General features: G+C 36.7%; 1 protein-coding gene across 1 annotated transcript; it reads right to left on the reverse strand.

The window, feature by feature from the left end:
- Positions 1 to 2610: 2610 nt before the first annotated feature.
- Positions 2611 to 4536, reverse strand: LOC149844595 (uncharacterized). Its single transcript, XM_089997256.1, has 2 exons — positions 4409 to 4536; positions 2611 to 4303 (listed from the first exon to the last, which is right to left on the reverse strand). The coding sequence occupies exons 1-2, from the start codon at positions 4427 to 4429 to the stop codon at positions 2732 to 2734; spliced, it is 1593 nt and encodes a 530-aa protein (XP_089853382.1). The 5' UTR covers positions 4430 to 4536; the 3' UTR covers positions 2611 to 2731.
- Between the last annotated feature and the right edge of the window lie 12111 nt (positions 4537 to 16647).

Here is a 16647-nt window from a genome sequence, read left to right on the forward strand (position 1 = left end):
CACAAAATCACATTTGAAATAATCATTCGGGTACAAAAAGAGAAGCTATATTTCAAGGAAATGGTTCAATTCACTCACACATTGTATCCCTCTTGTGTCTAATTCTTCATGGGAACTACGAAACAACAGCATGTCCCCATGTCCTTTGGCCGTGTCCACGCTAAGAAAGAAAACAGGCAACATGAAAGTGGTAGTATTTTTTGATGTTCTCATTACTGATGAACACAATAACTAAAATACTGCTGCATCCATACGAATTAACTGAACCATTATCTTAGCAGGTTCAGTAATATAGAGTTATTATGCATGACGGGAACAAGAACAGATCCTTTTTCCTTACCACTAAGCATGTTTCTTCACAGTAGTAACACAATCTAGAACCAATTCTTTTTTTGGATAATCCAAGGGAAACCCCCTGGCCTCCGGTTGGTAAAACCCTTGAGACCCCCCCCCCCCCCCCACACAATTTACAAACACCTGTGCTGCTGAACTCCACAATTAAAAGAAAACATTTCACGATTGGCAGACAGAACAGAAGCAGGTCAAAATGAATCAGAATTGAAGGTTCATCCATTCATAGATCACTAGAAAAAGGAAGAGTTATGTCATTCTTGTAATAATGCGTCTTTCTCATACCCAGCACCGAGATGTAACATGGGTCCAGGCCAGGACTTGGAGAGGCTTGGAAAAAACTGATTAGGAATTTAGCAAAAAATCCATAAGTTGTGAATATATCCCATGTCTAATCAGGTGAATTTAGTCCACGGCTAGAGTTGGATTTCTTTTCATACTTGATACCTAAAGCCAACTGCGTTAGAAATCCAAAGTAACCATTTATTCAAATACTTATAGATGAGGCATGAAAAACAGCAGAAGGATTGGAATGTTTGGGCATCCGATAGTATGACACGTCATGCATACTTTCAACCCTCACAAAACAGACCCTCTGATGACGGTGCTTCATCTCTAGTTTTATCTGTCATTATCAACAAATTCACTGTATCTACACTACAAATTTCCACCTACCTCATGAACATAGATAGAACACCAAGTTCAAGAACTGAAACCAATCAAGAACATAGATAGAACACCAAGTTCAAGAACTGAAACCTAAAAAAAAATTCTGGAAACAAGGATTGGCAACTGAAAAGTAAGAATTAAATAAAGATGGCAAAATTACAACACAAGAGAACCAAGGTGCCATATCCCTAGTTTGACAAAAGACATGGAAGTGTGAGACAATAACTTAAGTTCCTATCAGCAAGTTGGATGGACATCAACAACATATACCGCCCTAGTTGATATACTATAGATATATATATGCCTAGTCATGGAACCAAAGTATTTTGAGTTGTTCGAGTCCAGAACCAACTCTTCCTGCCTTTGTTGAGTTCATATTACTGATCCTGGGTTTCTGCTCACTAAATTATAAACCGTTGTGTGAATTAGCTCGTTGATCATATTAGAATCATGAATTCAAACACAAAATATCTTGGTTTCGATTATGATTTCCATAAAAGTGGAGTTGGATAGTTGCAGCTACAAGTTGGACTATCACTTGATGAAAGAAAAGGAGCTCCAAATCCTCTAATTTATGAGAAAAGTTGACATGGAAAACATATATTGACTGTAAATGACATGCATGCCAATTCGTACTGCTAACTCATGATTAGATATCTCTTTACCAGTCATAGCATAGAGAGGTCATCTTAAATCTACAGGACACTTGCTTCCTTTTATTTAATGCACATCAGTGAAAAAAATACAAAATACAACTTTTAGATCTCATAATAAAAAAATCATACAAGAAGTTCATTCTCATTTGCCACAATGATGAAATAGTTCAGCATAACAAACCAATAGTGAGAATGCTGCTGCATATCATTCCTCTATACAAGACTAGATTGCAAGAGAAGATTATTTCTCCATCCAGAAGACCTTAGGATATGAAACTGGCAATAATTGGAATAAGAGAAGTATCATGATAAATAAGAGAGTTGAAATAAATGAAAACTTTCTTACCTGATCCAAAAATAATTTACTGTAATACAATAAAAAGAAGATAGGGGTGACAACCCAAAAACGTTAGTTGTACAGAGCTTACAATTGGCAGTCCAACGCACTCCAACCTGTTACAAAAAAGCTATGCCACGCCGGTACGGGTGCGGGTACAACACGGCAATTCCAAAAAATGTGGGTATGGGGACACAGCTATATATATATATATATATATATATATATCGCATAAAGACAAAATAAATTCAAAATAAACTGAATATAATCTAAATATATATGCTATATCTAAAATATATATTATATACCAAAAATATAAAGTTATAAACTGAAAATATAATTATAAATTATAAATTGAATACAAAGTTGTATGAAATGAGGGTAAAATGGCGTGTCCAGGTGTCAACATGCAGTGACACGGGGACACGTGTGTGGACATGGGGACACGTGTGTGGACACAGGTCAGGAGGGCAAAAATGGAGTGTCCGTGTGATATAGCAAAAAAGAAAAGAAAGGTGATTTCTATACTAGCCAAAAGATATCTCTACCGTCATCGCTAGTTGAAATCATATGCTTCCACTGGTTAACACAAGAATAGTACAACTAACAGGTGAATTTTACTATCATTGCACATTGAGTTTGAGAGACAATGGCAGCTAAGCTCAAATTTTTTCCATGTTACAGGCACTTTGTCTAATGTACTGGATAAGGTTGATCCTTAGATCTTCTGTTTAAGGGCCTGCCTCAGCTGAATTTTCTGAAATTCTACCCTAGATTCCAACAGCTTTGCCTTCAAGCTGCTTTTCTGAATGCCCCGTGGCCACTCAATGCACCCCTTCATCCCTCGGGTTATATGGGGAATGCCAGCATCAGGCGAGCTCCAGTGCTCTATACTCCCTAGAGTAAGAACTCCATCACCAGATACCCTATCTGGAGATACCGCCCTGTGAGAAATCCTCCCCTTTGTCACTTCAACTGGAATTGACTTAAACAGATCTACGTTACTGGGCAATGACCGCCAGATCCTGGAAACTGATGAAGGTTTCTTTTTCGATTGCTTTCCAGATGCTGGATAAGCCACATCAATTTCTGGTGTCACGGAGATATTATCAGCATTCTCTTCCCATTCTGTTACGCTTCCTGAGAAGTTACTCTCTTCATGGTGCCCATTAACAGATGGATCACTTCCATCAGGTGAATTGCTAGAGCCCTGCTCATCCCCTTGAGTGCCCGAGTCCCAAACACTTCGATCTTCCTCTAAAGTACCATTTTGATTTATTGCCTCTGCATATGTACGCAAACGATTTTCATTGAAACCACCAACCTCCGGACTCACAGTGTGAATCTTGGAGCTGCGACTCACAGCGCTGTAGCAGCCCATATCAGGTTCAAAGCCAAAGCATGTTTCCATCTCCTTCTCATTTGCCTCACCAGAATGGAGATCCTCGAAGGCTGAGAAGACATTTACTGATGTAGGATGCTGATACGAGAATTCCTTGATGTCTTGAATCTTTACTGAGCTTATTGCATTCATGAGAAGCTCTGCCTCTTTCAATTCCATAGGATCCCCAGTGCTTCTAGATCTTAGAAATGCCTCTAACTCAGCCTGGAGTTTGTTTAACTGTGAATACTTATCTTCAAGTGTCAGTTTCGCATCCACCAATTTCATTTGGACTCTTTCTTCCCGCCATACCTCAGCCATCTGCAGCATCCTCCGCTCTTCTTCAACTTCTTCCCTCATTTTCATGGACTCTCTCTTCAGTGCTTCAACTTCAGCCTTGTCCTCCGCAATCTCCTTAGCAAGCTCATCACAGACTTCCGCCACGAGTTCCCTAGCCTTCCTCTCTTTTTCATAGCTTTGCATGAATCGTTTTGTAGTTAACTTGGCATCTGCAAGCTCATTCACCAACTTTGAGTTCATAATCTCCACCCGTTGCCTGTGTTTCCTTTCCCTGTTCAGGTCCTCCTTTACCCCGTCAATCACCAACCTTATCTTCTCATGCTCTCTGCTTCTCCATGCTGCCCTTTCCTCTGCAAGTTTCTTCAAGAAATGATCAACCTTTTCCTTCGAGGATCTAAGTTCAGCCTCGAGCTCATGAACACGCATTCTAGCCAGATCAAGCTCTGACTGTAGAACTGAAACAATTGAAGAAGTAGGCTCATGTTGATCTTTCAGAAACCTCAATTGGCTATAGCACCTGTAGACTTCATCATTTGTTTTTGGGCATCCTGGATCCCACTTTGTTGTGCGCTCCATAGCAGGATTGAGAAATACAACAGATGATTCAAGCTGAAATAGAATAGAACACAGTAAGTAAAACACGCACACCAAATGACCAAATCCCATAAAACAGATAGACTGATACTTCAGTTTGTTATAATCATAATAACATACCTTATGACAGAAATGATTCATCTTACGCGAGATCGAAACTGGACTCTGTGATTGACGATCCCATTGTTCCAACCCATATTTTGCACCAGTTGGGTCATGGAGAAATGAATTCCCAAGATGCCCCAACAAAACCTACACGAAAGAGGCAAAATTCAGAGAACAAATTTGAAGCTTACCCAAAAGTCCTTTCAGAAACTTCAAAGATCTTAGCTTAAAAATGAGTAAAAGCAAACCTATTTCCTTATAGTACAAATAACAAATCTTAAAAAGAAAAGAAAAAAGTCAAATTTAAAACAATGCACATAGAGAAAAAGATCAGTTCAAACATCGTTAAGGGTATAAAAGCTTGGCCAAAAAAATTCAAAAAAAGAAGTGCATTTTAATGCCGCAATAACTTAACAACAATATCACAAATAAACAAGAAAAAGAGGAGTCCAAACACCCCCTCCCTTAGCCAATAATAGCAAAACGATTTCTTAATAGAAATAAGAAGAAAGAAAGAAAAATAGTTCCTGGATGAAAGGAAAAATATCCACAAAAATACCAAAACTTAAACCACATTTAAATTTTCAAATGGAACAACAAAGTAGCAGCAACTTGTTTGCAAACAAAAAAAAATCGATTTGAAGTAGCAACCGTCACAACCCTAATTTTTTTTATAAAAAAAAACCCAGAAATGAAGAACTAACGCCAATCGAATCACCATTTCCTACTCCGTTCTATCCCAAAACCCTATCAAAGCCCCTAAAAATGGAGTAAAAAACACGACGTATTGAACTATGACTCAAAATCGCGCCTTTCACTGGCTAAGATCGAGAACGGAGTCCAAAAATCCAAACGCAGAACGACGGAAACAGATCCGATCTGGAGAGAGACAGAGAGAGAGAGAGAGTACCTTGGATCCCACCGGGCTGTGGAGTGTCCGGCCAGCGCGCCGGCCGAAGACCGACGCTTCCGCCGGCTGCAACCGCCACAACCCGGCGGCGAGCCTCCTCGCGGAGATGATTCCGTCCGGCTGCAATCCCTTCCCCTTCCTCCGGCCACCGCCATTTCCCTCCCGGCCGGATTCCTGCGTCTGCCTCTTCTTCTTCTCCTCCTCCTCCTTCGTCTTCTCTCCTCCGTCCCAATCGTCGTCCCAGCCGTCTAACTTCCACGTCAGCAGCGGGGTCGCCGGGCTGCTGGCCCTACGGGCGGCGCCGCCCTCCCTCCTGTGCCGGATCCTGCTGATGCTGCGCCTCCTCCGGTGATGGGACCTCCGACTCTCAGCCGGATCGAAGGGCAGGTTCTTCGTTCGGGCGGACACGGACACCGGAATCTTTGCCGGAAATCTCTGCGTGGCGTTGCACTTCATTATCACCGTCTCGTCTCGGACGCCATGCAACGCACAGTAGAGAGAGAAACTCTCGATCTGATAGAAAGAGAAAGTCTTGGAGGGAGAGATGAAATAACGAAAGTACCCTGGACCTGACATAATTACCGAAAGGTCCCTCGCTGCCCCTCTGGTTTCCGAGTAACGGTCGGGTTGCTCTTTAGTTGCTGGAATGACGATATTGCCCTTAACTTATGGTGTATTTGCATATGAGCGTTTTATGTTGTTCGAAACGGTTCGGGTAAAGGGTTTGGTTTGTTGGGTTGCTCCACATTCTAGTTTTATGATTTATCTATTCATTTATCGGCCAACATAGTGTTTTCAATACGTATTGTATCGGCAGAAAATCAATACAAAAATAACCTGTTTTATTTTTTTCAAATAAATCGTAAAAATTATTTAAATAACTTTTTAATATTTTGTGATACATGTCAAGTGCTGGTTAAAAGTTAGCTAGCTGGGCTCGTTGTACAGCCCTACCTATATGACTCTGACAACATTGGGTCAACAAGTTTAGGCCTACAAGCAGTGGCGGAGCCAGAAGTTTTTTGGTGGGTGGGCAGACTTCGAGTGGTGATCATCGACCTCTGTTGGTGGCGCAGTGGCACTAAGCTTCCATGGTGGTGAATACATTGAGATCAAAGGCCTGTTTCGATAGTTGAGCCACCTCCTTCTCGATGGTGATCCAGCAGCAAGCCGAAGGTCTTCCAACTGAGGTGCCTCCTCAGCTCCCTCTCGGAGGGGACGGTCCTCGCCACAGCATCGAGGCAGAGCAACTCCCTCGGCTGGCTCCATCTCATGTCCACCATCTCCTGCGTTTGGGTGCCATAGGATACTCTGTATCGCAGGGAGGCGTGATCTCCACTCCTGCATGACCCTGCTCTGATCTTCTTCGACAAGCATTCGCAAGGAAAGAATGCAACCTCCAAATCGTGGGGAATGAAGAAGAAGACCCGAGTCGTATCATATTTCGACTCAGTTTCTAATTCTGGGGTGGGTGATCGCCCACCCCTGGCTCCGCCACTGCCTACAAGGGCTCGCACTCATTTGGTAGGGGTGACCTTGTTGCGGTGGGTTATGAGAAGGTTTTTCTCTTAAACTATCTCAAAAAAAAAAATACAAAAAGGTCAAACGGTAACCATTTATGCCAAATAAATTTTAAATTCATACGTTTGTTTAAAATGAAAAAATCCATGCCCCACCAAAAATTATAATTTATGAAATTGTTTGGCATACAATATTGATGGTTCATGTAATCTAATTTGCTAAAGCATGGAATTGATAGCTACCACCAAATTCATGGTTTGGAAGTTGTTACTTTTCAAACATGGCCTTAGAACTGGAGTAGACTATTAAGGTGCCAATTCTCCTCCATACTCAAAAGTAAGATGGACAGCCATTGTCTAATGTCTCTGTTCCTATGTTTGCTTTGTTTCATCACTATTCGTTGTTACCTCTATAATAGTCTTTTAGAACAAATAATTGGTTTCAATAAAACATAAATATTCTTTAATGATCACCATGAAGCTTTTAAAGAAGAAAAGTAAAACAAAGTTGAAAATGTTTAGTTATTCAAGTATATAGCTATTTCAATCTTTACCCAATAAAGGATGTACTTAGGCACAATTGAGAACAAAATAACATTGAAAACAACAACAAAGTTAAGAATTAAGAAAAAAATCTAATAACAAAGTTATTTTTGTAAAAACAAAATACTGAAAAAATAAATAAGAACTACAATTGAGAGCGTCCAACATGTAAGTATATTGCATGATTCATACAAAGCAACATCATAAGGACATTTAAAACAAAGTTACAAGAACCACTTGAATATTAGTTCAATGAAATTATGAACTTGATTACGGAGAGAACATCAAAATCTCATTTTTATTTTTATTTTTATCAACTTTCATTCCAATCACCACTTAAGCATCAGATCTAAGAAATCAAAATATAAGAACCAACACCATACACAAGCATATGCATCATAAAAAAAAATGTAAAAATGCCTAAGTGGGGACCTTCTTAACTCATGGTTACGAATGTCCACAAAATGTGCAAGCCTCCTTTTAATAAAATCACACAAAGTACACATGCAAGAGGACATTCACAAATGTATGAGGAAAAAATTTATATATTTAGGAGAAAATTCATATATTTGAAAGGAAATTTGTATATTTGGATATTTGTGAGGAAGTTAACATATTTTGAAGAATTTCGCTTATGCGAAGGGTAAAAATTTATGAATTTGAACGTTAGGCGGATTTTAAAAATTATAAAACATTTCAAAACATAAGTCATTTTTGTCATACAGAATGGTCAATTTTCATAAATACTACAACACTAACAATATATATATATATATATATATATATATATATATATATATATATATATATATATATATATATATAATAATCCTAAATATACAATTTGCTGTCAAATATTAAATAAAACACTAGCAAACATACATAAATCATCTATGACAACAACTAAACGAAAATACTACAAGTCTATTAATTATATATCTAAAAAACCTTAAGAACGCAAAAAAATATATGAAACTCACATTTCATCCTAAGTTACTAGAGTTGACCAGAACACAAAAAAGTTGATTAAAACTATGCTGCAACTTTACCAGAGTACTGCAAGATGAATTTTACAAGAATCGTTGCAAAGGGAAGAGAGAAAAGGATCAGGGTTCTAACATGAGAAAAAAAAAATCGAAGTGACTTTATATATGAATCAACGAGCATGTGAAGGTAAGAACATTCACAAAATGTGATTGTGAATGCCATCCTGGCTTTATGCGAAGGTAAGAACATTCAAGCCGTACATTACAAATATCTTGGCTTTATGCAATGTTAATTAAAAGAGGTTTATATTAGGGTCACATAACCAAAAGTCTTGAGGTTGCAAATGTTTTATGCGAACTTGTTGAGCTTGAATTGGATAACATGCGAAGGTAAGGGCATTCATACTATATATTTGTGAAGGTTATACTATATTTGCGGACATACGTCGAGAGTATTTAGTTAATGAAAGTTCATATATTTGGTGACATTCGTGAAAAATATTTGTGAATGTCATATTATATTTGCAAATGTACATCAGGACTATTTATTTAAAGAAGGTTTACATATTTAAGAACATCTGCAAAAATGATTTGTAAAGGTTGTATTATAGTTGTGAACTTACGTGAAGTATTTAGTTAAAGAAGGTTCATACATTTGAAGACATTCACAAAAATAATTTGTGAAGGTCGTACTATACTTGAGGAGGTACGCGAAGAGTATTTAGTTAAAGTAGGTTTGCATATTTGGGGATATTTGTGAAAAAGATTTGCGAAGGTTGTGATATATTTGCAAAAGAACAAAAATAACTTTAAAAAAATTGAGAATCATACATATTGGATATGAAGAGGATTTTGTGGTGCATTTTTTTTTTAAATCAAATTATTTTTACAAGAACAGTACGATCATTTGATGTAAAAAAATATGGGTAGTATTAACACAGTATAGGTGAGCAGAGTGGTGAGAAATCACCCACACACAACAAGAGAACAACCAGAAAACATAAACAGTAATCATTTAAAAAGATTGCCCAATTGAACCTTGCTTCAAATAGTCGACCGACGGATCAAGATTTCTTGCTAAGATGCCCAAAAGCACAAAATAAAATTGGATGTCCCTTACAACTATCCACAACAGAACGTGGGGTTAGGGTTCCCTGAAGAAGGCAATCCGAGAGAGAGAGAGAGTTTTGGTAAGGGAGAGACCATCGAAGAGGCAGTTTGTGGGTATCTGAGCATTTAATGTGGTATTTTGGAGGGTCGTCGTGGAGTTGAGGAGCAATGTTGTCAGTATCGGTATCGGCTCTGAATAGTTCGGCCAAGAATTTAGCTGTATCGGCCGATACCGATACTCAAGTGAATAGTTCAGCAAAAAAATCATAATGTGTCAATTAGAACGTGAAACGTGTTAAAATCATTAAAACATAGCTGATTCAGGGGTGATACATATCGATTTTCTGTTGATACGATACGTATCGGGCCGATACAAGCCCATACGCACCAATACTTACAACATTGTTGAGGAGGACATGGGAGATCAGTTGGAGATGGATACCGGATCAGTAGCATTTGATGAATGGCGATTAGGTGCAGCAGCATATTAAAAGTGTGAAATCACATTGCACCTGATCTTCCCTCGACTTCTAAATTGTCAAGTGGGTCTCTTTTTCTTCAAGTAGATTAGGGATATATGCACATGAAGGGCGGTGTTTACTGTTATTATAATTGCTGAGCCCACTTGAACTCTGGCGACCCCACCTAGATGGAACAAGGCTCAATAATCATGATGAAATGATGGGTTTCATGTCTTCGTACAGGGAGTTCGTTATGACACCATTAATGTTATGATTGTTATTTCACCAAAGAGATGTGGGTATGTCTGATTAAGGGTGTTCGGTGTGACCCAGATCCGACTCATACCAAAATTTGTAGGGCCAGAGTTTGGTGATAAAGAAGTAGGTCGGACTAGAAATTGAGTCAGGTCCAAAAGGTCCAATTGGTATATATAGCCGGGTATAGTTTGTGAAACCTCATACTACACTCGGTATAACCCGAGTTCCCATTAAGACTTGTGATTTTTTAGTATAAACCCGACCTGGTTTATGTAATCCTTATAGGACATGAGTATGGTTTTTCTTATAAAGAACATAATCCAACCCCAGGTCCAGAATTCGGTACTCACACTTCAAAATCAAATCCCAATTCAGACTAATTTGGGTCCGAACCAGATCCGACCATTGACACCCGTAGCTATGATTTATCCCAAACCCTGGTTAGATTAAAACATATCCTAAAGAAACCTGCAAGAATTGTTACCATGAATTGAAATCTTCCGTTTGGAAAAGTTAACTATGAACCAGTCTCTTAACTATGGGGTTAAATTAGTACTTGATCGATGCAATGGGGTTAAAATTGTAAAATTCTTTCAGTGTTGTTGAGCACCTCATCAAGTCTCAAATTCTTACGGCACCGACCAAGGTCTAGAAATACAGATAGATGCTATTTTATATTTAGAGTTTTTTCATCTGGAAAATATCGGCAAAAAATCATGATGTTTTCACTTCAACATTAATATTATTTGATATTTTAAAGTATTCACCATATTTTAGGCGTTTAAAAAGGTGATATATTTTTCATTGTGCCTCCTTATTTGTCAGTAGGACAATTGGACTTGAACGTCATTTTAAGAATAATTTACAAAAGGTGGTCTACCTTATCAGCTATTTATAGAAAAACCAGCCAATATTTTGATTAATATATCTGGAAGACGTAAATTGTAAATGACATTTTTGTTTTAATCAAATAATCCAACTTATTCCCTCTCTAAGAAATCAATAATTAGATCATTTTAGCTATTTGGTTTAACTAACAAAGGTCTAAGAGCTCCTAAGGGGGGTTGGCTTAGTGGGGGTTGTCATTTCTTAAAAGGATTGGGGGCAGGGTGGGAAAAGCGGGGATCGAAACAGGGACAGGCCAAGGTGGGGGAAAGCGTAAATCCATCCCTGCCTCCATTCCCACACGAGGATGGGTTTTAACCTTCATCCTCGCTTTCATCCCTGTTTTATGTCCTTCATCCCTGGTCCAAACAGGGTGAGGCGGGATGGGGCCCCATTTTCCCTCGGTCCACTGCCATCCCTAATGTCAGGTGGTAATCAAACCAAGCTAGTCCACTCAAATCAATGCAAGTTTAAAAAAATGAAATAGGCGCCCTCGTATAACTAATAATTAGGTTTGAGTTTGATCAAGAGGCCAAAATAGAATTTCAAATCCATAATATATATAAATAGAGAGAGAGAAATACCTAGGTGTTCATGGAGCACCAACTCCCACCTACAAATCATAGTTGTAGGTTGCATCTTCTCAAACAATCTAGCCTTATAGATGTAATTGACATTTAGATCATGATTTTTGGATATAAAAATAAGATTTTTTAGCCCTTGATTTTTAAATATCACAAAAAACCTAAATGTATGTCATAATCACGACCCAAAACTTTTTTTCACTAAATAATGATTGTAGTTCATACAAAAACATGTTAAAATTCTATTTTAATTTTGAAGCTATTATTAGGTGAGAGTAAGTACTCTGGAGCACCTTATGATTATTAGTTGAGTAGTCTATGTTAAAAATTATGAGCCAAACCTAGCTCACATATTGCTCCCATAAGGTTTGGGCCAACCCAAATATTATTGATGTTGGCACATTCCATGTTCATACTTGTAAATTCGGGTTCGAGTTGGATCAAGTATTCAATACCGACCTGTCCTATTGAAAGCTCATACTTGAGAATTCGGGTTCGAGTTGGATCAAGTATATTCAATACGGACCGGTCCCATTGAAAGCTTACTAAATTGTTATATATATATATATATAGGTTAATCTACCATTAAACGAGAGGCTTAATATTAAACACTCAACCATAAAAATTACTAAATAACTTAAAAGAGGTGGCATTTTTTTAAAATTTAGTGATTGCTTTGTTGGGTTAAAATTGTAAAATTCATTCAGTAGGAAAAGCACAATTTTCAATGGAATGAAATTAAATATGTTGGTTCATTTATTGGGGCTCCATATGTACTTGGTGACCTATTTTCCTTTGCTTAGGTCCCATCCCACCTTCATCCTCATCCTCTCAAAGGACTGAAGGGCATTGGTGGAGTCCCTCTCCGTCCAGTTAAGCGATCAAGGATCAACTCCATTTCGAGGGCCTCACCTCGCCATTGTTGTTGAACACATTGATAAGGAGCATCCTGAAGGACTGCAGAGATGGAAGCCCTATCTGATTGACACTTAATATTTTTAATTATTTTTTGGTATCGACCTGATTCACCTGAATCATTGGCAAAATGATACAGGGCCAATACCGATACTGACAACATTGCTTAAACCGTGAGTTCAGATGTAACATAAAACCAATATGTTTTAGAAATGTGGGAGGAAAACGAATTAAGAAAAAAAATCAAGAAGATTAATGTACAGATGAAAATCCTACTGAATGTGCTGGTTGCATCAATACTGAGAACTTGATATGAGTTTTTCGCCATTAGAACCCAAATCCATTTAGCGAATCAGATATGCTATTGACCACATCCAACTCGAAACCGAACCATTTACATCCCCAACTCGAATCAGATAATGTGATGGTGTTGAGATTGCCAACTTGACACAAAATCCCAGTAGCCATGAAGCAGATCTTTACATCAAGAATTGATTGGACTCAAACAAACCCAAAGTCTTTCTTAATGTTTAAGTCACAACAATACCAAGGACTTGATTTCATTGCCCAATTGCAATTCCAGGATCTTTTTTGTGTTACAAAAACTATCAAGCATAATCATACCAATATAAACATGATAATCCTACTGTTTAGATTCATATAAGTTTATCTATTTTTATTACAAAGGAATTCCTGTAAGCTGGTAACAAGGATTGGACAGAAACCAGAGTCAGACTGCTATTTTTTTCTCTAGAAACAAAGTGATACAGCGAAATTGGAATTGGCTAAGCAAGCACCCTCATAACCACTCTTATACTGAGAGAGAGAGAGAGATGGGCAAGATGTATTTTGGAAAGGAAATTTCCAGAAAATGCCCTTCACCCCCAACAAATGAACCAATATATTTAATTTCACCCTATTGAAAAAGATAGGATAAGTATTGGCCCATACACACCGATGACAACATTATTTTTGACACAATCTAACCTCAATGTGTTCAACATGCTTGATTTAATAGAAATTGTCTATTGGATCATGTTTTTTCAATGAAAAAATATGTTTTAAATAGCCAAGAAAATTTGATACATTTATTGTTGTGGATTTTTGGAGCACCAAAAAACCTTTATAGAAGTCAGATTTCGAATATTCAAAAGTGAGTTCCCACTAAATAAAACATGTTGATCACATCTATGGTGTTAGATTTGAGATAAAAAACTGGAAAAAGGGTTCTACCATTTTACTAAGTTGATTGTATTTACAATTGACTATATATATATATATATATATATATATATATATATATATATATATATATATATATATATATAGAGAGAGAGAGAGAGAGAGAGAGAGAGAGAGAGAAAGAGAGAGAGAGAGAGAGAGAGAGAGAAGGTGTATCATCAAACACACTTCTCATCGAACTTTGGTTGGACATTCTTGATGCATTTGTTCAATTCTTTTTGTGATTTTGGACCTTTAACGGAAGTTCGTGTAACATCCTAAAATTTTATCTCTAAAATCGTGTACATTTTTTTTTGAAATAGTTTTATTAATTAAAACAGAAATCTAAATCGGATAAAAGCTTTGGCGTATTACATATCAATTACATCTTTTTCAAATACACTTTGAATTTAAAATTTAACATCTATAAATAATTAAATGTCGATTACACTTGAAATTAAATAATAACATAGTCTTTTCAAATTAAATCAATATCAGAGTCTTGAGCACTTATAAATGCTCGCAATCCAAAACAAGTCCAAAAATAGGAAATGCTTAACTCAGTCTCTCCCACAACCTCCCGTCATCGCATGGTCATCTATTCACTACCTGAAAACATTAAACAATAATATGATCAAACAATTAAGTCCTCAGTAGGGCAGAATTATTCAATACATATAAATTTAAAAAAGCATGCAAGGGTATATTCCAACACTCACACACGCTGATATCAAACAATACATTAAGCTCAAGTATAATAAAATGCTCACACGATTTTCAATCAATCACATCTACATATTTCTTTCAATCAAAAGTAGACACATATTAAAAAACATTTAAATATCTATAAACAGTTAATAATGCATGCACTTACCATTGACGAACTCGAATTATATATATGCGTAATTTTAATATCTTTCATTAAGTTTTTTTTAAATGATGAATGTTATAACTAACTAAATGCATATTCACTTTATGTTTTAGTTCTTATCTCTGTGGGTACAAACACAGACAATAACCTACATCAGGGTCACGACGTAGATGATATTTTCAAACGAGTGTGGCTTTGGCCTAGCCAGACATCATTCATCAGTGACGGGTGAGGGAGGTTGTGGAGTGTTCGGCAATGAATGTAAATTTAGTTAATCTGGAGGGTTCTATTTCTCATAAGATTCTATTTCTCGATGCATTAGACTTTACTCATAAGATTCTATTTCTCCACACTGCAGTGTAATCTGGAGGGTTCTCCTATCTTTGTGGCTGGGGAGAAACAACCTTTCATACTCAAATACGGTATCAATGAAGCCATAATAGTACCACTTACCCTCTTCTTGTAAGCATCAATATTTAGTGTTACATGTTTAACTTCTTAGTTCATTGATTCCATGCAACACTCCATTCAGTCATATTTACACAATTTGACCCCCTTTAGGGCCCATGGATGCATATGCCTCAAATGTGAGACAACACTTATGAGTCAATGCATTTATTTAACTTTACATTCATTTATGAACATCCAGCAGTTATACCAAGTTAATCATCCATATTCATTTACAATATATGTTCATTTCGCACAGTTTAAAAGTAAGTGACGATAAGGCCAAATATGTACATAACCATTTTATTCAATCGATACATAATCATTTGATTCAATTCGTGCCTCATGCTGAGCACTCAATCCCTATATAATAATTATTTTAACAGTAGATATGCAGCATGATATGATTTATAAAAACATATTCGAAAGTTATATAGAGATCACATATATCCGCTAATCGAGCTTTTAGCTGGTTCAGAACCTATTGAACTTCAATTCTATTCGATTTTTATAACTATCACAGAAAAGAGTACAATTACCAGACTGAGCTAAAATTTGTCAAATTGTAGACAATTCTTTTAACTTTTTGATGCCACAAACCATTCATAAAAATTCCTATGGATGAAGATGATGCGACTGGTTTAGTGTATACCTATACTTTTATGTTCTGATTATCATGGTTTAGTGCTCAGTTCGAGAACAAAGCTCAAAATTTTATAGTTTATGTAAAATTTTGTTATCTTTCTAATGCAATAAATTGTTCATAAAAACTTTTCCAGACGATAGAAATACAAAGAGTTTATCGATCATATGTCAAGCTGAAAATACATAATAACAAGTAATATGCATTCGGGTGAGCAGAAATAAGCCACTCAAATATATTTTTTCATTTTTTCACATGAACACACTAAATAAACCTCTATAATATCAATCATATGATTTTTACATAATTTATTATAGACAAATCTCATTTTCGCAGCTGTCAGGCTGAAAAATCAATCAATCTCCCCGAACAATATTTCTTAAGAAATAATCTCAATATTTCATGATTTCAAGCATAGAGATGCATATTTTTCCATGATAAAAATAACAAAAATATGACAAACAACATGCCACATGCATAAGAATTTTATATCACAAATTCTACTAAGATTTACGTAAGAAACAACAAATTTTTACCCTACCTTAATTCAAATATGGTTTCTGTTTCTGAAGGCTCATTACACATGCATACATAGATTTATTCATTTCTTTTTCAAGTAGATCATTCTATCTAGGGGATGAACCAATTTTTCCATGGGAAAGTCAGATTAAACCCCTCTTCACTAATCCGAATCAAATTTTTTGAAAGCTTTTTTTTGACAATATGATAATTCGAATCTAAGAAAAAATGATTTTTGAGAAGGGTTTTCTTCCAAAAACCCTCTCTGTTTTAATTTCAACAAATCCAACACCAATTTCATGCATGAGGGTTTGGTATAGGGTTTATTTTATTAGAAATCAAAATAAACTCGTGCCTACGAGTTTCGATTTATGTGTAGAG

The sequence above is a fragment of the Nuphar pumila genome, chromosome 2 (assembly GCF_984573655.1).
Source record: "Nuphar pumila chromosome 2, dmNupPumi1.hap1.1, whole genome shotgun sequence".
Taxonomy (NCBI): domain Eukaryota; kingdom Viridiplantae; phylum Streptophyta; class Magnoliopsida; order Nymphaeales; family Nymphaeaceae; genus Nuphar; species Nuphar pumila.